This window comes from Lepidochelys kempii, chromosome 7 (genome assembly GCF_965140285.1).
Source record: "Lepidochelys kempii isolate rLepKem1 chromosome 7, rLepKem1.hap1, whole genome shotgun sequence".
Classification (NCBI taxonomy): Eukaryota; Metazoa; Chordata; order Testudines; family Cheloniidae; genus Lepidochelys; species Lepidochelys kempii.
The window spans coordinates 44,767,965-44,789,454 of NC_136386.1; the positions used below are offsets into that span (position 1 = coordinate 44,767,965).

General features: G+C 50.5%; 2 protein-coding genes across 3 annotated transcripts in view; one reads left to right on the top strand and one right to left on the bottom strand.

Moving 5' to 3' along the window:
- The window catches only part of LOC140914503 (hyaluronidase-4), a 31,956-nt gene extending 24,338 nt beyond the window's left edge, over positions 1–7,618 (top strand). The window contains exons 2-4 of the mRNA XM_073352467.1: positions 642–1,650; positions 3,767–3,856; positions 6,660–7,618. Of these exons, the coding sequence (XP_073208568.1) occupies positions 642–1,650; positions 3,767–3,856; positions 6,660–7,052 (1,492 nt within the window). The 3' untranslated portion in view covers positions 7,053–7,618. The remainder of the gene's footprint in view (positions 1–641; positions 1,651–3,766; positions 3,857–6,659) is intronic.
- A 3,925-nt stretch (positions 7,619–11,543) lies between these two features.
- The window catches only part of TWF2 (twinfilin actin binding protein 2), a 73,791-nt gene continuing 63,844 nt past the window's right edge, over positions 11,544–21,490 (bottom strand). For both annotated transcript variants that reach the window (XM_073352468.2, XM_073352469.2), the window contains exons 6-9: positions 18,968–19,093; positions 18,671–18,821; positions 17,777–17,898; positions 11,544–16,664 (exon numbers count right to left, since the gene is read on the bottom strand). In XM_073352468.2, the coding sequence (XP_073208569.1) occupies positions 16,497–16,664; positions 17,777–17,898; positions 18,671–18,821; positions 18,968–19,093 (567 nt within the window). In that variant the 3' untranslated portion in view covers positions 11,544–16,496. The remainder of the gene's footprint in view (positions 16,665–17,776; positions 17,899–18,670; positions 18,822–18,967; positions 19,094–21,490) is intronic.

Sequence of the window (21,490 nt, forward strand, 5' to 3'; positions counted from 1 at the left end):
TGTGCTTTCTGTAGCACCATCCCCGTCTGCAGGGCTTCACAAGTGCTCAGAGATGCAGCCTTTGCCCTGGGATGCTGACGCTAACTCAGAGTGAAAGATTAGGGTCAGGTGTGGGCGCAGCTGGTGTCAGAGAGGAGATGGGGGGTGGTGAGGCAAAGGGAGGGAGTGTATCTCAAAGAGGTGAGATGGGGCAGTTAGGGGGCACCAGATGGGGAGGCCTCCTCAAGCACGGGGAGCAAGGTAACAAAGGTGGAAGGGCCCATGGGAATTAGTCAGCTAAATGCCTATGAGGATCTGGGCCAAGGTCCATTTGTGGGAGGAGAGCAGAAGGGGGCTGGGTGGGGAGCAGAGCTATAAGGGTCATGCGTTCGTACAACTCCTCAAAGGGGAGGAAGAGCAGCAGAAGCAGATCACTGCGAGGGCTGGGAAGGCGTCCCCATCCGCCCATGAGCTAATGTGCTGTAATTAGCTAAGTGCCTGGTGGTGGGGAGGGAAGGATGCCTGACTGGAGGGAGGGATGGTTTGCTGAGGTATAGATTACCTGGCCTTCTCTTCCCCTGCCAGGCCCAGTCTGGGATGAGCTGTCAGATTCCTGCCCACATTCCTGGACTGACTGACTCTCTTTTCCACCCTTCTTACAGCGGAGTGGAGCAAACTGCAGTGAGGCCCAGCTTGGGCAGGTTCCTGGCATGGAGCTCACCGGCCTTCAGGCTACATAAGTGCCCCGTGCACCACACCATGTTGCTGTTGCTGCTCCTGTGCCCCGAGCTGCCCAGGGGTCATAACCTAAAGCCATCCTTGCCCCCCATTGTGCCCGACCGGCCCTTTCTGGTGGCCTGGAATGCGCCAACGGCTCGGTGCTGGACTTCCTATGAGGTGCCCCTCAGCGTGGCCTCCTTCAGCCTCCTGGTGAACGCGCAGGAAGACTTCACAGGCGGCAACGTCACCATCTTCTACTATGACCAGCTGGGTCTGTACCCCTACTACCTGAACACCAGCACGCCGCCCGTGGCCGTCAATGGCGGCTGTCCCCAGAACGCCAGCCTGCTGGACCACCTGGACAAGATGGCCAGCGACATCGCCGCCACCATGCCCTCGGCCTCCTTCGCTGGCCTGTCCGTGATCGATTGGGAGAACTGGAGGCCCCAGTGGATCCGGAACTGGGACAAGAAGGACGTCTACCGGGCCATGTCCGCCCAGCTGGTGAGGCAAAGGAACCCACGCTGGCCCGACGAGCAGGTAGAGCTGGAGGCTAAGTGGGAGTTTGAGGCGGCTGCGGCCAGGTTCATGGCGGAGACCCTCAAGCTGGCGCAGTTGCTGCGCCCCGGCGGCTGGTGGGGCTACTACCTCTTCCCCGAGTGCTACAACTACCACTACTGGGATGACTTTGAGAACTTCACTGGGGGCTGCCCCCAGGTGGAGGTGCAGCGCAACAACAAGCTGCTGTGGCTGTGGGAGCAGAGCAAGGCGCTCTACCCCTCCATCTACATGGAGGAGGTACTGAGAGCCTCCCCGCAGGGCAAGAAGTTTGTGCAGGCCAAGCTAAGTGAAGCTCTGCGTGTGGCTCAGCTGCCCTCTGCCAACCACTCCCTGCCTGTCTTCGCGTACGCCCGGCCCTTCTACAGCTACACCCTGAAGGAGCTAACCCAGGTGAGATACCGTCCCTCCTCCTCCTCCCCACTCTCTGGGCATAGCAACCCCTGCAACTAGTCAACAGTAGGGAGCAAGTCCAGGACCTTCAGCCCTGACGGCGCTGGGAAGGAGCAGGTCACCGCTTTGTGCATCAGGCAGGCCTGGGGGAACGGGAAGGGACCATCAGGAATTTAATTCCATGTGAAGAGTTTAGCTTCATGTGATGGGGTTTCCCCCCTAGCCGTTCCCCTGTCCCCATCATGGCTGATCCCACATTAAATGCCAGCCACTGTGAGCAGGGGTCCAGGACGCTTGCACTGCACCACCATGGGGTCAGGGATCCTTTTTAAATTCTGCTATCCCCACTAATGACTAACTCCCAGTCCTGGCTTGGGCATGAATCCCTACTCGACCCCAACTAGCAAACACCACTTGCTAGGAGGATTCCAGCCATCCCATGGGCCTGGCCTTAGCCTTTGCATAACTGAGCTAACAAAGGTGGTGGTTACCCCCAGTCCTGCACAGTGCTAGGGATCAGCGTGAAGCCAGCAGGATTGAGGGTAACCACCACTCTGCCCCTTAGCAACCTGACAATGCAGAAGCCCCAGCTGCTGCCTAAGTAAGTTTCTTGGCTTGCACTGGGGAAATTCATCAGAAATTCCCTTGATTCGGCTAGAGCTGTTTCTACCACCCTTTTGCTTAGCTTTGTTTTTCTGCATGTTTTTTAACTCAAATGGTGTTAAAAGTGATTCCAGTCTTGTTTACACTGCAGCTTTGCCAGAAGTCTAGGTGAGCATCAGTGGGAACGTTTGATTAAATACAGTAGCCTCGTGTAGACCCAACCTGTCTATCTAGGGTTCTCCATTTGCTCCCCCTCAGTCCCTGTCCATCTGCAGTCTCACACATGCTGCAGACTGTCAGTCTTTCAGAGCTGAGGCGGGGGGAGAGAGAGTATAAAGATGGATGGTCAAAGTGGGGCAATTAACAACATAAGATCCCTTGCTCCGCCAGCCCTCACCCTAATCTTCCACCAAGCCTCTCTTGCTGTTTGATAAAGTTAATCTAACAGCATTTAAAGGCTGGGACCAAGAGCGGAAGAGCCAAAAGCAGGCCTTCCAGGGCTCACGAGCTTTCCAGCTGAATCTTTCAGGCCCAATGCATTGGACAAACAGCTGTCTACACGGAAGCTCTGAATGGGTCAAGGTATCGCTAATTACAACCGGCTAAAGAATGCGCTCAGGGGGATCAGCAGGGTGCTACAGAACCATTTACCTTCAGGTTACTGGTTCAAATCTGGAGCAGACAGGGACTGACCCAAAGCTGTTCCTAGTTTTCCACCCTGGAACGCCACAGAGCGAACGGGCTACGGAAGCTAATCTCCCCACTCTTTCCTACTCATGGCCCCTTCAACTCCTGGCTCAGGCACAGCTGCGGGCTGCCATAGGGAGCCTTGCGCACCTCTGCTGCCCCCTCTGCCCCTGTCCTGTGGAAAGCGAGCTCCTGTTTCCAGCACGGTTGCTCACTCACCCTCCGTAAATTCACATGAGTACTCGTCCCGCCCCCGCATACAGCGTTCTACACACTCAGTCAATGCTAAACGCCTATTACCCCACGCTCCATTTCCCAGCACTTTGCCCAGACCCTGGCTCGGCCCCGTCGTGCTTTCATGCTGCAGTGGGGGCTAGAGCTAGAATAAGGCCAGCTGCGCGGCGTGAGCTGTTGTACACCGTACAGCAGCGCTGTTAGAAACCCCGATTCTTCATGGGCACCTGTCACTGGGTCTTAAAACTCCCCCAAGGCTGCAACCTGGAGCCCTTCTGCCTTTCCCTCCCCTGAGGGCCCAAAGTGGTTTGGACTCGCACTCCGAACAATGAAAGGGAGGAGGCCTAACTGATATCCTGCCCTAGAGGGGGCTATCACAACCCCAGAGAGGGCCCTGCCCTGACCACCACTGAGCACTTGCCAGGCAGTAACCCCCCTACACAGGACCTTGCTGCTGTTTGGCAGCAGAACAGGGAAAGGAACTGAGTCACCTTGATGCTCGTGGGCCTGGCTTTGCCGGACTCTCTCGGCTGCCCAGCCAGCTTCTCTGTGCTTGGTGTTCTCACTGGGCTGCTGGTTTCTCTTGTTGCAGACAGACCTGGTGTACACGATCGGGCAGGCAGCAGCCATGGGGGCTCACGGGATTGTCCTCTGGGGAGGTGTGGAATATTCTCGCAACCAGGTAAGAAAGGCTGCTTGCGCGATTTTGGGGGGGAGACGACAAGGGGCATGCATGCACACCTGCATCTGGGATTGGGGCCCTTTACTTGCCCCCAAATGAATACCCCATAGCTCCTCCCTGCCTTAGCAGCAGGGGGCTAGATGCACCTCCCCCTGAGCACTGCTGTTATGTACATTTGAGCTGGCCCTAGGAGTGCTTGGGGCGACACGGGGCAGATCCAGCTTCCAGCAGTGGCAGCAAACTGGCCAAGGACTGAGTAGGCTGTTGAAAGTGAGCTCCTTGCACCAACGATCCCTACTCTTAAGGGCTGAGGTGGGGCCCAGCACCTGCCAGCTAAATGCCAGTTGTTGCTAGAAGGTGGGTGAGGGTTTAAGGTAACATTTTTTTCACTAGAGGCTGGCCTGAGACCTGCCAGCTCATCACAGGGGCAAGCAAACAGCTCTTGGAGGTTAACTGCAGCTTGGTACACCGGTTTGGAATTGGAGCAGACAGCTTGCTGTGAAGGGAACTACAGCCCATTAAATAAAAAGAGAAGCTGGTGTTCTGCTTAAGGCACTGAACTAGGCCTCAGGAGAGCTGGCTTCAATTTCCAGGGCAGTTACAGAGACCCCGTGTAACCTTGGGCAAGTCACTTAATCTCCTTGCCTCAATTTCCCCTCTGCAACATGAGGATAGCAGCACTGCCTGTGGCTGTCTTGTCTATTATTAAATTCTTCAGAGCAGGGCCTGGCAAGTTAGCTTGGGATGATCTATTTGCCATAAACCCACACTGATCCCCTCTTTTTAATTCTTTATTAACAGAGTATACAACGGCCATTCGCCCAGAATTGAAGTCAGGCTGACAGGCCTACAATTATTCAGCTCATCCCATTAACCCTTCTTCAGTACGGGCATAACAGTAGCTTTCTTCCAGACCCATGGAGCTTGGTCCCTGTTCCAAGATTTATTAAGAATCAACAATGGATGCAAATGATAAAGAGCTGCTGGTTTAAAGATGTCTAACTTTAGTAGTTGCTGTTTAACATCCTCCTTAATTGCTTGTTATTAGTCTTCCAGCAGCAACAAGAGGCCTCAGCTGGATCGCTATGGGCTCCTGCGCCCAGTTGAGGTCTTTTAGGTACTCCTAGCAGACTAACAACAACAACCCTGAGGAGAGAAATTAAAAGTAATTTACATTTTCAAATGGGATTACTCAATTCCACAATTGAAAAAGGATACACTGCTTTAAAAAAAAAAAAGAGATCTAATAACAAATAGGAAAAAAAGAAGGGATGGTGATAGCAATTAATGTAAATTAGAAGCCACACATTTTAGAAGATTGATAAGGGAAGCAAAAAAAACCATGAGAGGAAATCTATTGCCAAAAGAGTTAAGGACAGCAAGGAGATTTTTAAATATCAGGAACAAAAGAAATCTTAACAATGGTATTCAGCTATTACTAGGTGGAAATGGTAGAATTGTCAATAGTAATGCAGAAAAGGCCCAACTATTCAAAAATATGTCTGTTCTGTATTTGAGAACAAGCCAGATGATGTACTGATGATTATGGAATACTTTCCATTCTAAATGAAGGCGGCTATTGAACAGCACCCCCTAAAGCCAGGCACTCTTAAAATCAGCAGACCCAGCCCATTTCCACCCAATACTTTTAAAAGATCTCTCTGGACCCTTAATGTTGATTTTTTAATGACTCTTGGAATACCGGGGAAGTTCCAGAAGACTGGACGGAAGCTAACATTGTTTCTGTATTTCAGGGTAAAACAGGGTGACCCAACTAATTATAGGCCTGTCACCCAGAATTTGATCCCAACCAAAATATTGGAACGGCTGATAAGGGACTCAAAGAATTTAAAGGAGGGTAATTTAACCACTGCCCATCAACATGGTTTATGGAAAATGGCTCTTGTCAAACTAACTGGGGATATTAACTTGATACTGCATTACAAGTTTGGCTGATAAATAGAGTTGATGTTCTATACTTAGACCTATGTAAGGCATTTGACTTGGTACCACATAGTATTTTGATTAAGAAATTAGAATGATACAAAATCAGCATGGCACATGTTAAATTGATTAAAAGCTGGCTAGCTGTTTAATTACATTTTGGAACTTGGGAATCATCATCAAGTGGGTTGTCTGTTGTGAGGTCCTGCAGAGATGGTTCTTGGAGTAGGAGGTTATATTACCTTTCTATTTGGCAATGAAGTAATTTCAGTGTGACAGCTACTGGAATACTGTGCCCAGTTCTAGTGTCCTGAATTCAAGACAGATGTGGATGAATTGGAGAGGGCTCAGAGAAGAGCTGCAAGAATGATTGCAGGAGTGGAAAATATGCCTTACAGTGACTGAGCTCCTGGAGTCTGTCTATTTAGCTCATCACGGTGAAGGGGTGACTTGATCACAGTGTATAAGTACCTACAGGGGCAACAGAAATTTAATAGAGGGTTCTTCAACATAGCAGACAAAGCGATAAGATCCAATGGCTGAAAATTGATGCCAGACAAATTCAGAGTAGAAATAAGGCATTTTTTTAATAGGAGGGTAATTAACCATACCAAGGGTTGTGGTGGATTCTCTAGAACTAGAAGTTTTAAAGTCAAGCCTGGATGCTTTTTCTAAAAGATCTGGTCTAGTTCAGTCACAGCTTTTGGACTTGAAGCAAGAATTTAATCCAGGGAAGTCCTATGGCCTGTGTTATATGGGTGGTCAGGCAGGATGATCACACTGGTTCTCTTCTGGCCATAGAATCTAGAATAGCACAGCCTGTCTCTGGTGCATAACTGCTTTAATTTTCCTTCTCCAGCCCAACTGTGTAAAGATCCAGAAATACCTGACTGGCACCTTAGGCCCTTACATCATCAATGTGACCAAGGCAACCAAACTCTGCAGCCAGTTTGTCTGCAACAACCATGGCCGCTGCCTTCGCAGGAAGATGGATTCGGACAGCTACCTGCACCTGGACGCGAGCTCCTTCCAGATCCGAGTGGACAGAGCCACCCACGGACCGCATGTGTCCGTGAAAGGAGCCCTCACCACCCAGCAGAGGGACAGGATGAAACAAGAGTTCACATGTCACTGCTACCAGGGCTGGAGTGGGGAACACTGCCATTCCCAGGGGCAGAGCAACCGGCTCTGGGCATGGGACCTGGGCATCCCCATGGTGGTGATGTCTGCAATATGGACGTGGGGCATGTGACCCACTTTTGCAACAAATTATTTTCCATGTGAATTTGTGAAGCCTGTGACATGACGTGAACCCCGGAAAAAGGAATGACAAGGAAGGAGGAAAAACAGCAGCAGGTTCTGTGCATTGGCAAGAGGTCTGGAAAGTTTCCAGACATTTGTGAATCCCACCAGCTCCCATGACCCCCTGTACATGACCCCTCCTTCCGCAAAGGGGGTGACACAGTGTAGATTTTTCCCAGCATTCTTTGCAATATTTGCAGGGTGCTATCACATTCCTCACTTAATTCAGTGACTTTCTACCAGCACAGAAGCAGCTTTAAAAATATTTATGGTGCAAATTTTCCTGAATCACAGCCAGACAAAGAACAGTTTTCTATTGCTCCTTTTTGAAATATCACGCTGGTCAGGATTAGCTGTTTACAATAGAGTTACCAATGGCCACACTCTTGCCTCTTCAAGAACCATAAACATATTTAAATACATTCCTATTTATATGCAGAGTGGACTTATCCTACTCAGATTGTTTTTAGGTGCCTTCCCAATGTGACCGGTGCTATTTTAACTCCTGGATGTGCGTGTGGTGGTGTTCTCCCTCTCTTTAAGAGTGTGGGCTGATTTTTTTTAAATTAAATATTTTCCATGTGAATACCACGTTTGTGGCATACAAGCCTGGCCCCTGACTGCTCCACCTAGCCTGGAAGTGCAAGCTGCCCCAGGAATCATCTCCAGCCTAGCTTGGAGCAATCCCCTTAGAGATGGGCAGCAAAGCTGCTAACTGAAGAGGACTCCTGTCCACTAGGAAGCGCCATGAGACTAGGGAGGAGACTTTCCAAGGGCAGTCAGCCACCCAACTCCCTTTGAATTTACCTCCCTTAGGCACCTTTAAACAGCCCAGCCTAAACTCTCTTCCCACAGGGTACCTCCCCCTGAACAAAGGCTGAAGTGGTTTGAGTCGTGGGAATTCTTTACTCACCTAACCAGGAGATTGCCTCTGACTCCATTTTAGGTAGTCCAGCATCAGAAGACGCTTAGGCCATGTCTACACTATTAAGTTCTGTAGGCTTAACTACATCAGTCTGGGGTATGAAAAAACCACTCCCCCCAGCCGACATAGCTATGCCAGTAAAACCCCTAGACACAGCTACGCCACAGCAGAGAGCTGCTGCTGTCATAGCTAATGTCCTTTGGAGAGGTGGTGTTCTGACACTGGCAGAAAACCCCCTTCTCTTACCATCCATTACAGCCACACGAGGGGCTCCTTTAGTATAGCTATGCCAGGAAAGCATTTACAGCATAGACAAGGCCTCAGTTGCCCCCCACCCCCAAACAATAGCACTGCAAGACTTCCTTTCCTGTTGCAGACTGCCCTGGAGCTATATCACCCCTATGGAGAGTCAATGAAAACATTCCACTTAGTTAACCACAGCTGACACATTTACACCTTCTATCACTCCATGGCATCAGGGTGTGCTCAACATGGGCCAGTCCAGGAGACATTAGGAAGCATGAAGGGGGTCAGGGCAGAAGATACAAGAGCTCAGTCACCCACCCGTGAGATTGAGGCATTTGTCCTTACAACAAAAGAATGGGGGTATCATTTCCCACAGTGCTTTAAATTCTCAGCAGAGACTCAACAGAGCACACAGAGTACAGCTACTCCTCCCCATTAGCCTGGACACAGGCAGCCAGGCTTGGGCCTTGAGCCAGTCTCTTGCTACCACTGCACCTTGTCTGAACCAGGGGAATCACTAATGAGCAGTTGAAAAAGGTTGAAATTAGGGTTGAAAAAGGCAAGCTGGAGATACTGCACCAGTTGAGCTAATCAGTTTATTCCTGCTTGAAAAAGGGGTAAATACCAAATTGGTACAAACCCTGCCTTACCTTTGTCTACACTTAGAGTTCATCTGGACTCTGATTTAAAAGGGGACAGTTAGACACGTTAGACACATTCTATAACTCTAGAGTAGACGAGACAGCCTAGACTTCAATGTGAGTTAATTGGTAGACAGGAACCCAAGCCTATACCCTCGGATTCAGCTCCACCCATTTAGAGCGTGTTAAAATAGACAGGGTCTTGTCTACACTAGTTTTAGAACATGCTAGCCAGCACCTTTGAATGATGCACCTTCAAACTCTAATCAGCTTGTCCACAGCCAGCTGCTCAAACTGGGTTCTTCCTGAAGGTAAACTCGGTCAGCTCAAACCACGGTTGTATTTTAGTCACCCTGGCCACACCCTTTAAAAGCATGGAGAACAGAGTGGAGAGTCAGGTCTGGGCCACCCCTGGGAACTCTGACAGACACAAGTTTGAGAGGGCATTTGGAAACCCACTGCAGAGGGGGCCCTGCCTCTAGCACAAGCTGGAATCTGCTCCCTCTCTGTGTACTGGAGCTCGCACTTCTAGGCCCAGGCCTTCCAGGAAACTGGAGCAGGGTTAATAATAATAATAATGCAGTGACGTGCTTAGAGCAATTAATTTGATCCTCCTGATGTTTTGCTGCCTGAATGCCCAGCCTCCTTTTCCACAAGGATTTCAAATACTCGTTTGACCTAGGGCCCATAGTTTTACTACTCACCCATCTGCTCTGGCCCCTCGCCCACTGCCTTCCTCTGCTGCATACAGCTGAGCCTGTCCACACTAGCACACTGACTATGCTGGGGGATTGTGTGGGAATCAGAGTGCGCCTCAGCTGTGTTACAGCATGGCATGGGAGTAGAGCGAACGAGTGGTCACAGCCACGCTCCTGCCGAGTTACACATCCTGACCCCGGGAAGCTACATGAGCATGGGACAGTCACACAGGCTCCACCCACAACACTTATGTACAAGGTGACAGTGGGTCTACCTAGGTCTGTATATACAGAGAGCGCAAGCTTCCAGGCTTCACTCGCAGTGTGGGTGTCATATTAGTGTCCTTTTAATCCTTACACGGGGTCAACAACAGAGCTTCCTCTCAGAACTAAGTGGACGATAGGTGAGCTAGAACAGACTCCAGCTCAGCTACCCATCACTACACCACACAGCTAATTAGTCAAACTAGTCTGGCAGTGCCTCAAGCAGATCTGTTATGAAAATGCCATTTATAGCCCCTTCTCCGATTACAACTGCACCAAAATAAGTGCCCCAGCCCGCCACCAGCAACCTCGAGTGTCTTAAGCATTCTGTTGTATGGGAACTACAGCAGGGTCAGAACTAGCCCAGTTCTATTTGAACCACTATAGCCTTTGGGATGCTGCTCTTTAAAGGACAGTTGTCCGGACCCTGAGTTGGACTAAGGGTCCTTGCAGTCTTAGTATCACAAAGCAGAGCCGATGCTTTTTAAAACTGTTAAAGGATAACTTTGTACAGCCCTCTCCCCTGGGGAAATTGTTCTGTTACAAGTCGTTCAAGAGGAAGTCTCCATGAATCACCAGCGCAATAGCTGTACAGCATCTGGTCTAGAGAGATGACTGCCATGAAAGTGATTCTTCTCCAGCCCAAAGCTGGGAAAGAAAGGCATCATTTAGAGCAAGGAGCTAGGTAGCTGATGTTAGCCTAGTCCAGGAAATAAGTGGATGGAAAGCGGAGCTATAAAAGCCACCAGATCCTTGATAGAGTACGCGGACTTGAAGCTGCAGATACACAGAGCTCTTTGGGGCAGGGAATATATCCTCATATACATTTGTCTAGGGTCTATCACAATAGAGACCCAGTCTTGAGGGGGGCTTTGGTCATTACTGTAATATAAAATACTGAACAAGAGTATCCACCCAGAGACTTTATGACGTGTAAGAGAAGAGTCCTACAGAACGTAGTAGCAAAGGAAATGGAGTTTTTAAATCAACTCACAGAATTCTAAAGCAGGGACAATTTTAAAAAAACTCATCAAGTTCTAGGGGGCAATTTAAAAGCTCTATTGGAAAGACTTAAGTCCCATGGGTTTCTTAGGGTAGTTTCCACCTGGGAACTAGCCCCCTTCTTATAGGTTAAGTAGATTTTTAGAGAGGATGTAGAACAGACATGAATTATCTTGCTTCAACATTGCTAGCAGCTAAAAGTTACCCTGACTAGGAGAGAGAGTTAACGATTATTTAAGAGGGGCAGAGGAGAAGGAACGAGAATTTCCAAAAGTCAGTCTGGTTTGGTTTCTCCCTTCCTATCCTAAAGTTTTCTACTGAGGAATTCAGCTCTGGCAATGTTTTGAAGAAATATAACTAAATTCCATGTTTTTACAGTGACTTGGAAGAAGATGGCAAAATAAACTAGCAAACCTAAGTGAAGCAGCTGCTAGGGGGAGAAACAACGGAGAGTTTATATTACAAATTGCAGCATTACAGTGTAGACTTCAGAACATTCATTTCATCCCTGGTACCGTCACTGCACCTAGGGCTTTTGCAAGGTGAATTACGGGCCTGACCTGGCACCTGTCAAGTGTGGGTGCACCAGGCCCTACCCAGGAAGGACTGTGTTAGCGCGAGGCAGGGTGCGATAGCTAGAGATCTTCCACTCGAACCACAGCAAATTGTTTTAAAAATATTTTATTCTTTAGAAAATACAGTGTTGAAGACAGTGTGTTCTGCTTCTCCTCGGCCCAAGCTAAAACCCACACTGCCGCCCAGCCTGCTCCCCCTCTCCCGCACAGGCTACGTCTGCCACGTGGCTATCGCTGGTTCAGCTGCGCAGCGGCAGCTCTTGTGCACATAAGGCAAAGGCCACTTCTAGCACATGACCTGGCAATTTTATCACCATGACCTACTGGTAAAATCTCCAGAAGCTGACAGAATCTTGCCTAGGGCTGCCCCTGCTGCAGCTGTAAAGACTGATAGCACCACTAGAAAATTTCCCCCTAAAAATCCTTAGTGTAGACAAGCTCACAGTACTAGCGATGTGTGCCGTTTGGGTAGGCACTGGAGGACTCATAGGAACCCTGAGAAATCCCCCATCCTCCTACAGAAAAGGCTCATGTCCAGTTACCCTTAACCATGCAGTTGGCAGCTGAGATAGCCCCCAGATCAAAATCAATTCCATTTGGTGCTGGTTGTACCAAGAATTTCACCATTCAGCAACATCTGGATGGCCTATGTGACACCCAGGACAGACTGGAAACTAGGTCTTCATAGATTTGGCGTCCTCAGGACAGAAACCAACCCGATAGCATCCTAGCAGGAGGAATGAGCACCTCAGCCCATTGCTCCCACACATGCCAGCTCTGAGTTGGCCTGACTAACCCCGAGAATGTTTAAGCTGGTGTAGAAGGGGACTCAGAAGGCCTACAGAGCCGCCCTATGGTAGGGACTGATGGAGTTATTCAGAGGGCAGAGAGTTCATGGAATGAGCTCTGTGGTCCCACTCTCCACCCCATCTGTCTCTCTAGGGAAGGATCAGAGAATGTGACTCCAAGGCTGCTGTGACATCTACACAGTAGCCTAAGGAGCTCAGGACAGTTCCATCAGTGTGCCCTCCCTAAAAAAGCAACTTGAGGGCAGAGTGGGGGTAGGTGGTCCTTCCTTCAACTCAAAGGAAATGGGGGTGAGGGAAGGAACTACTGCAGACAGCCCCATTGTGGAAGTGGCAGACAGACAATCTTCAGGCTACATGACTCCTTTAAGTTCCTCAATGAGCCTCCGAAGATCCCAGACACTTTCCATGCCCAAGGCCTGCCAGACATCATTCCCAAACATCTGGTGGTCAGAGTCAACAACTCCACCCCAGGCACAAATTTAGAGGGGGGAGAAAAGTGGCTTCATGGTTACCCCTTCATCCCACATGATTCCAGTTACTCCAGGACCAGAATTTGCCTTGCATGGGGTTACTTTATGGAACAAGCAGGGCATGGAGGGGAAGTAGTGACGCTGGCTACGGGCTCTCTCTTCCTTCACTGAAGTTCTGATAGGTCCTATAGCTACATTTGATCTGGACCTTCGCCGTTACTACATGACAATATTTTGCATCAATAGAGCACAACAATGGGATCAAAACTAACTGACGAGCCCAAACAACATAAGGTCTAGATACAGTCTGGGTGATCTAGTTTACATTGTAGACTCTTTTCTAAAATGGATTAACTTTTTTCTAAAATGGGGGAGAGACTTAGGAGACGGACATCAGTGAATAGGTCAACAGCTACCATCACCCCAGATATACTTAGCGCCTACAAGATGACCAGGTCTCCATGTCTTTTCCTGGGATCAAGGGTGGCCAGAAGCATGTAATCCAACACTTCCCAAACACTTCCCATGAACCCTCCATGCCCAGAGGAGGATGTGGAGATCAATTCCTCGCTCAGTGAAAGAGACTAATAATCTAACACAGCTGTTCCAGCACTTGCTGTCCTGGCCTACTATAAGCTCCTGAAAAGTGGATTGTGCGCACATTCCTGATGGAATGAGATAACATGAGGCACCAACATGACAAATTAACCCCCTGCCTTGACAGAACACACACAGATCACTTATTCACTGGATCTCACCGTGGCAGAGGGATGCCCTGGCAGGTGTTAGTGTCCCACAGCACAATATAAAACATGGGTGGAATAGGTCCTTGCATGCATAGGATACCCACCCCATATGTGGACCCTTTCACATAACTTTCCCAAAGGTACAGAGCTATGGTACAGATAGGCAGACAGTTCAGCAACATCCAGAAATGTCAGCAATGGCTGTGCAATTAGAACAGGAGCCACAGAAGATGCAACTACATCACTTCACGAGGAAAGCAGGAGTCCAGGTCTGTAAAGCCATTGACCTCTAGAGAGAGGGAGGAAGGGATACTTCTCTCCCTCCCACATGGCTGGATATTTCATGGTTTGGTCACAAGAGAATCCCACTGACTAGTTCCCATCACTCTTGGCAGGAAACACAAGAGTTCTACTGAAAAGCCAGGGAGGTGAAAACCCAGCTCAGACTGGGACCTGTTGGATAGTCTGTGCTTGGGAAGGTGAGTGAGGCCCCTAAGCTAAAATCCCTGGCAATGACTGCCTATGTCTCCTGCCAGGTCAAGACTTACCCCTAACCCACTGACAGGCATCAGGAAGTCGGCTGCCCCAACGCTGCCATGATCCGCTCCAGGCGGTAAGGCCAGTAGCCAAACTCTTGGGGGCTAAAGGACTGCTGAAAACCTAGCAACAAGGAGACAGATGGGCTGAGCCAGGGGGCTGGTAAAATCCCTTCCTCACCACCTCCCTGTCTTGCGCTGTACACCAAGCCACCACCATTTCCTGCCCGGAAGGGACGAGCTGACTTCAATCCAGACTCTTCCTCCTCAGGGACTGGGACGATCCCTGCTGCAGAAAAATCAACATGGCTGACAGCTCCTTCAAAAGTTTCCATGGCAGCCAAGAGAACAAAAATAAACAATGGCTTCGAGTCTAATGGAACAGACTGTGTAGAAAGGCCGAGTCCCCTCAGATGTGATACAAACAGACGAATCAGAGGCTGCCTAGGGGGTGGAATGACGTGTGCATTAAATATTGTGACCCATAGGAACAAACATCTACTAGGTGGATTTTCAAAAACTGCAACTCTTCCCCCTTTCCCAGCAACTGTCCTGACACTCTAATATGGCCTGGACAGCACAGCACATGCTCCTTCCTCATCACCACCACAGCTCACCTCACCTTTCCTCATGGGCCACTGCTCTCACCTCTGTCCCTGGGAAACCCTCTTCCTAGACACCTCTTCGCCCAACCTGGTTTACGTGGATCTACAACAGTCTTTTTCAGGCACCAAGCGCTCCCGGTCAGGGTGAACGGACAGCCCTGCTAACCAGAGTGCAGAATGCAACAGATAAACCTGCTGCTGTTAATGTTCCCACAGTCCAGCAAAGCCGCACCGTTAATGATCAGCGTGACCGCGTACTGTAGCCCACAGCTATAAGTGGCTACCCCCTCTACCCTGGTGGATGAGTGCAGTGCTGGAATGAAGGATGGGGATGCAACTGCTGGGCATAACGAAAGGTTAAACCATCGCGTGAGGATGAATGAGGTTATGGGTGGACTGGGATGCATAATGCACACCAGGTTGGCTGTGGGTTGCTACCCTGTGTTCAGAAGTCCCTGTGGCTTTGGACAGTGAATTCAGGACTGAATGAGTGTCAGAGGTTCAGGAGTGGATCTTGGTGGTAGGATGGTAATGCAGCCGTGGGCTGGGAGTGAGGGTCACAAGATACATTCCTGCACCAGTGTGGTACGGTGAGGCAGCCCAGAGCCAGGTACTGGAGATCATGCGTCCAGTGGATCTGCCTGGGTTCAGCTCCACTGGACCCATGATCTAGTGAGGTGGCTGGAGCTGCGAGAGGATCAAAGCCCAGGCAAAGAAGAGCTGCCAGCAGGGGTTGATGGCTCAGGGCTAGCCTCCCTTGTCCTCTCAACTCAGCTGTCATGAAGCAAACCTGAGACAAAGGGAAAACAGCACTTGGTTTAACTGCCTGCCAGAGAATTTCACACATCACAGGTAGGATACAGCTTGAAATGTCTTTAGTAGAGCAGAATCCAGTGCCACAGACCTAGGACAGAGGGTTGCTTCTTCTGGGCTGCTCTGTCAGAAAAACCAATGGATGGAAATGGAGGTGACAAGAAGAGCCTTCATACCTGGATACACAAATCCAAGGCAAATCATGGACTGTGAAACACACAGAACAGCTCTCCGCAAGCCACAGCCTTTCCGCCCACAGGTGAGGAACTGCCTGGCTTTCACTCACCTAGGCAGCATGCCATTGCTCTTGGGGGGTGCTGATCACAGACCACCTGCCCCTTGAGTGCATTCACGCCAAGCCTGCCAGCCTCAGGGTGAAGTTGCCCTACTGTTGTTGGGAATGCCAGGGCAGCGTTCCTGCCCCATGTTCCCCAGATCCCACACACCAGTAGAGCTGCTGGGCCCCTTCCTCAGGGAAGCAGCCGTCTGGCACATATGTACCAGGGCACAGGCTAGCTGAGGAGACTGTTCCACAGAGGGGAGTTGTCAAGATTTAGGGACTTGGACACAGAGAGCAGAGGTCTGTAGCAACACATTCAAGGCGAGGGGGAAAGCCTTTGGCTTTCACCATCAGATCAATCCCAACCAGGATTTAATTCCAAGTCCGCTGCATAACATGGCTTATTGGTAAGTGAGCCCTTCAAACAGTGCAGGCACCAGGTAAACCAGGTCACAAGGCAGGTCAAGTCACAAGAGCATCAGTTTAAACCTCATTTCAGACTAGAACAACCATTCTGCTCAGGAATTACACAACAAAAGAGCGAGGAGGAAAGAAAATAAAAACACCCACAGACCCCTGCCCCCAGATTCTTTGCCCCCCCCCCCCACTCCCCAAATGAAGCCAGGTGTTCATGATTTTACTAAAGAAGAGGGGGAGGGAAAGCCTTTCTGGGTTCAGTGGGCAGGCTCAGAAGTAGAGACGTGGATCCCGTGGAAACGACCCTTCTGGGTTCCATCGGAAGTTCACAGGCCTGTTCCTGACCCAGCTTCCTGCCCTTTGGGATCTAACTGTCCTCGCCGTTCTCCCCTGGCCCTTTGATCAGTCGCTTCTGTCCCCGTTTCCCCACGGGGCCCCTGGGCTTGGCGAATGCCTGCTTGAAGGCATGCTGCTTGGGGTGGACCTCGTCGTACAGGAACTCCGCAGTCAGCTCGGCTCCGTCGTCAATCTCGATCTGGCACACAAATGGCACAGGAGGGGGGGGATTAACTCCACAACACTGGTTTCTGATGCCCTCGAGCCATTGTGAGGAGAGAACGGGGGCCTTCTCCCCCCTCAGCTCTGAGACAAAAGCCCCTCACCTCTGCACCTTGATGACCCATGGAGGAAAACCAACTCCCTCCTTCCCACTCACAGTGTCCTCTCCACTCCCATCATCTGGCTGGGCTCAGGGAGCTGAGACTTCTTGTTCTTCAGAGCCATATGGCTTCCTGGGGCATCACTGACACAATCGCCATGCTCTAGACAGCCCTTGGCGGGAAGCAGTTACCTTGGCACCATGCCACCAGCCAGCCTCTCCACCATACATTCAAAATGCTTGCTCTGTGGCTGTCCGCGGGACCGTGGCAACGGATATGACAGACAACACCCCTAACACCTACACATCAGTGCAGGTGAACGCTAGTTCAGATTTGCACCCGCTGTGAGGGGATGAATCAAAGGGCACCAGATCCTCGCAGTGAAAGTCCATGAAAAGCAGGAGGAGGAAGGACAGGGGCAGCCAACAGCCTCACATAGCTGAGCTGGTGCCTGACACCCAAGAGGCAAGATTTCAGGCCAGACAGAAAACCCATCTCAGACCCCAAAATAAGCCCAACCTCCATTGATTTGATGCTGGTTTTTAAATCAGACATTTGAGATGGGAAAAGACTTATGAAGTCCTCTAGTCCAGTGTTTCTCCCCATCCCTGACATCTCCCTGAGGCAGCAAGCCAGTCTCTGGGATCCAAAAGGCTGAGAAACACTGTTCTAGTCTATCCCTGAGGAAACAGTGCTGCATTGGCCCCTTCAGTACATTCTCCTGTACACTCCCCAGGCCACCCTGAAATGACTCAAGAGATGGGGCTTTCGCTACTTCTCTTAGACGTCGGTAGGACAGCGCCTTTGGATGTTCACCTTAAATGTTCCCTTGCTCAACTCTCAGGTGGGTTCCCTTTGGAACACCCAACAATTTCACTGTCCTCCAGAGAATGGCAGAAAGGTGTGTATCTGCTCTCTCTGTTGTCCAGCTGGGGGGCATGACCTGCTGGCCTAGTGTTAGGGGACAAGGCAGGAAACACAGATTTACCTTCTTTGTAATCTCCAGGGAGAACTCCTGCTCCACAGTGTCGAGCAGCCGGCTCTTGCAGCTGGAGTACAGCATACGCTCCTTAATGCCACACCTGTACCCGGGCATGGAATAGATGAACACTGCAAGAGAGCGAGACAGTCAACATAACCCCAGCCTCAGATGTTGAGGAACATCTGCAAACGGAGATCCAGCAGTGAGAATCCAGCCCTAGATCCCGCCCAGCTCGGCCCTGCATGCCCACAAGAGTGCCACACATGTAGTCCCGTGCCAAGCTCGCTACCACAGACAGGACTGAGACAGCAAACCTACCATGGAGAGGAAACGAGGGGAGGGGGAGAACACACAAAACACCAAGAGACTTCTGTAGCCAAACAGCTTCCTCCTCCGAGGACTAAACATTCCGGTGCCAGCAACCAGGCTGCCCCAGATACATCCTTGGCATTGGCTTCCATAGCACTTCTTCAGTATCAGTGTGGGTCAGGGGTCCTGGTTTAAAGGGGGCTTCTGCTGGCATGCGAGGCGCTGGTGGCAGGTGAGTGGGCAAACGCCCTTCAACGGAAGGGCATGAATGGGAACTGGTTCAAGATCCCCAAACAGCTGCGGGTAAAGAACGGCATGGCGAGAACAAAACGTATAGCTATCTGCCTGCCAGGATGACAGCAGGCCAGCAAAGGCATCCGCCTACTGACTCATTCACTGGAATAGCAGTGGCCCGTGCGGAGGGGAAGGTAGGCTTGGCTCCAGCCAGAGATTACACAGGTACTGCACATGTGGGCAGAACATAGAGCAACGCCACATCTGCCCAGGGCAGGGGGGGACTGGGGTCCGACCCAGGCGTTGTCTCTCCTAGAGGGTACTGGTCGAGAGGGCTGAGCACCGTGCAGAGCTTACCCACAGACTCCAGGTAGTCTCCCTCATGAGAGTGCTTATACAGGAAGAAATGATAGCGAGCAGAGTCCTGGGGGATCCTTCTGGGGAGGTCTGCTAGCTCCGTGGCATTGGTATGGACCAGGTCAATAGTCTCCCGCTCAAGATCCAGTTTCTGGTTAAAGGGGAGAAGGGGAAGGGAGAAAGAGTTCAGAGTAAAACACTGAAATCAACGCTCAGAGGCTCAGCAGACTCAAGGAGAGCCTGGGCAGGAGTTGGGGGAACTGAAAAGTGCAAGGGAGACGGCCACTGCCTCCTTACCAGCTGGATGTAATTGATTTTCTTCTGCTTTAACAACTGGATGGCCTGCTGCGCATCAGCCTGCAGTGGGAAAGCCAGGCCCTGCAGAGTCTGATGTTTACTCTCCACACTGATCTCGGTCTTCACCTGGGAACAGAGACCCCAACGTCAGACTCGACCGAGACGAAGCCACCAAGGAGGAGGAGGAGAGGGGTTGGATAAAGGGAACAAAAAAAACCAAACACAAACTGCTACTTTAACCCAGCCAGGATGGGTCACTCACAGCTCACTGAGCAATAGGATCTCCCGGGGAGCCCTCGCCGGGAGAGCAGTGCCTGCCAGGATGGCATGCCCACTGAGCACCAGTGCATGCAAAACCAGCTGCAGTGCTTTCCAGGCTGATCAAAGCTGATTGATTCCAGCAGGGGGAACACCCTTTGCTTTGCCTCATTGAGAACATTAACCCCAGGAAGAAGGGTCATGGCCTAGCTGGCCAGTGCATGTTGTGTGAGAAACCAGCCCCAGAGAACATAGGGGGCCAGGGCTGCAGTGAGGAGTGATTCTGAGCAGCCCACGGACACCCAGCCAGCAGAAGCGCTCCAGAATCCTTGCAACTGACCAAGAGACTGTACACTCCCATCCCGGACACACGGGCGTCCCCCTGTCGTGGGCCCTCGAGGCTGCACTATTGCAATATGCTGCCCCTGGGGAGGGCCCTGAAGGCCACCTGGAAACAACAGCTGGTGCAACATGGAGAGTCCCACCTGCTTAGTGCAGCAAACCATCCGGACATCACACTAACTCTGCCGGACCAGGTACAAGTCAGTGTCTTGCTGCTGATCTCTCAGGTCCTAAAAGGACACGAGGCACTCAGCCCCTGTGGCAACTATATTCAACGGGGACAAGGAAACTCCTTCCCACTGGTGCCTGGGACAGGGCACTCTCCGAAGAGGGCCCTCCGCTATGGGATTCACCACCGATGGAGATCATGTTGAGCCTAGGGCTTGCCACCATTAACAAGAAGCAAGACAGGCCACTTTCAACACCTCTCCTCTTAAGGTCAAGGGGATGACCCCGCTAAGGGCTTGAGGAACTAATCTCAGAGATTGCACCAGTAAGGAAGCTGCTGAGAAGCAAAGGGAGAAGGGATAGTAGATTTCCTCTTCCCCAACCTTAGGATTCACAAGAACGTTAAAGCTAAGCAAGCAACTCAGACACCACCATCACAAGCACCTTAAGACATACCATGTAATAAAGTAGGTGGGTTATTGACCTAGAAACCCCTCATGTCCCTCATTCTCATTTGAACTTCTTCAGAATTCAGTAGCACCAGCCTGTTGCCCAGGATCTTGAGAGAGGCAGGAGAGATTCCAAGCCTGCTGCACCCTTCAAACCGATACATTTACATGGACATACAGGGGAGAGTCCTAGTGAAAAGTCACAGATGCCACAATGCCAACAAAATTCAATATAGTCATCTAACTTCACTAGAATTCTCAGTTTTCTAATAAAAATACAGCTGTCAGACAGCCAACACTAAATCAAAACACCAGGCACTGGGCTGCTTATCACAATGGAAATTTAAGACTTCCCAAGGCAGGGGGATTCTTTGGTCTCAAGCAGCCCTGCTGTTCATTCTGGAGGGCTGGTTCAGAGATTTACGTGGCCATGTGAAGTGAGAGGCAAGGACCACAGAGAATCTACTCTGAATTCCACCCGGGGAGAACCATCTTCCCACAGACTTTCCAGGGCAACTTATTCACGTGGGCTGCTGTGTTCAGAGAAAGGTCTCAATGATGAGTTTTCCCCACAGCTAATCCCTGCCTAAGTGGATGAGTGGTGAGGAAAGTTTTCACTGGGGGAGATGCCCTCAGCTCATCATTGCTCATGGCTGGTTATAAATAACTGGGTGCATGAGAGAGACAATCAAGCACACGGGATTCTGCAGCTGTCATTGGGGAAACTTCAAATGAAACAGGAATGGGAAGTGACTGTGGTATTTTCTTGCTCAAACTGTATTTCCATTCTCTAGCATTTGGGGGGTTATGGTCCATATTTCTCAGCCACAAAAACCCCTTGTTGCACAATGGCTTTAGCCAGTTTTGCCATGCAAGGACATCTTCAATAGAGCTCTGAGGAGAATCTGCTTAGGGTCTCATGAGACGGCAACATCCTCGGTTGCCGGGTCCTCTACTGCCATCCCAGGACTTGCTCTGCAACTCTCCAGCTTTGTTCTGTGCTTGTACAGCACCCAGCACAATGTGGTCCTGGGGTTCCCAGGCGCTACTGCAATAAATAATCTCTCCTCCAAATTTTGGTGTTTTATGACATAGCAAGATTTTGCTTGCGATTTTTCATTCTCAATACAGGCTTCCAATGAACAATCGACTGTGATGTTTGTGCACCATTAGTTCTGGATAAAATAAGTGGATCCCCCATCCCCCACTGAGAATGCCACAGGTGATAGTGAAAATCTCTCAGAGCAAGCCCTGGAAAGTGGAGGTAAGCAGCAGGCACATGGCCCCTTATGTTAAAGTCTTACAG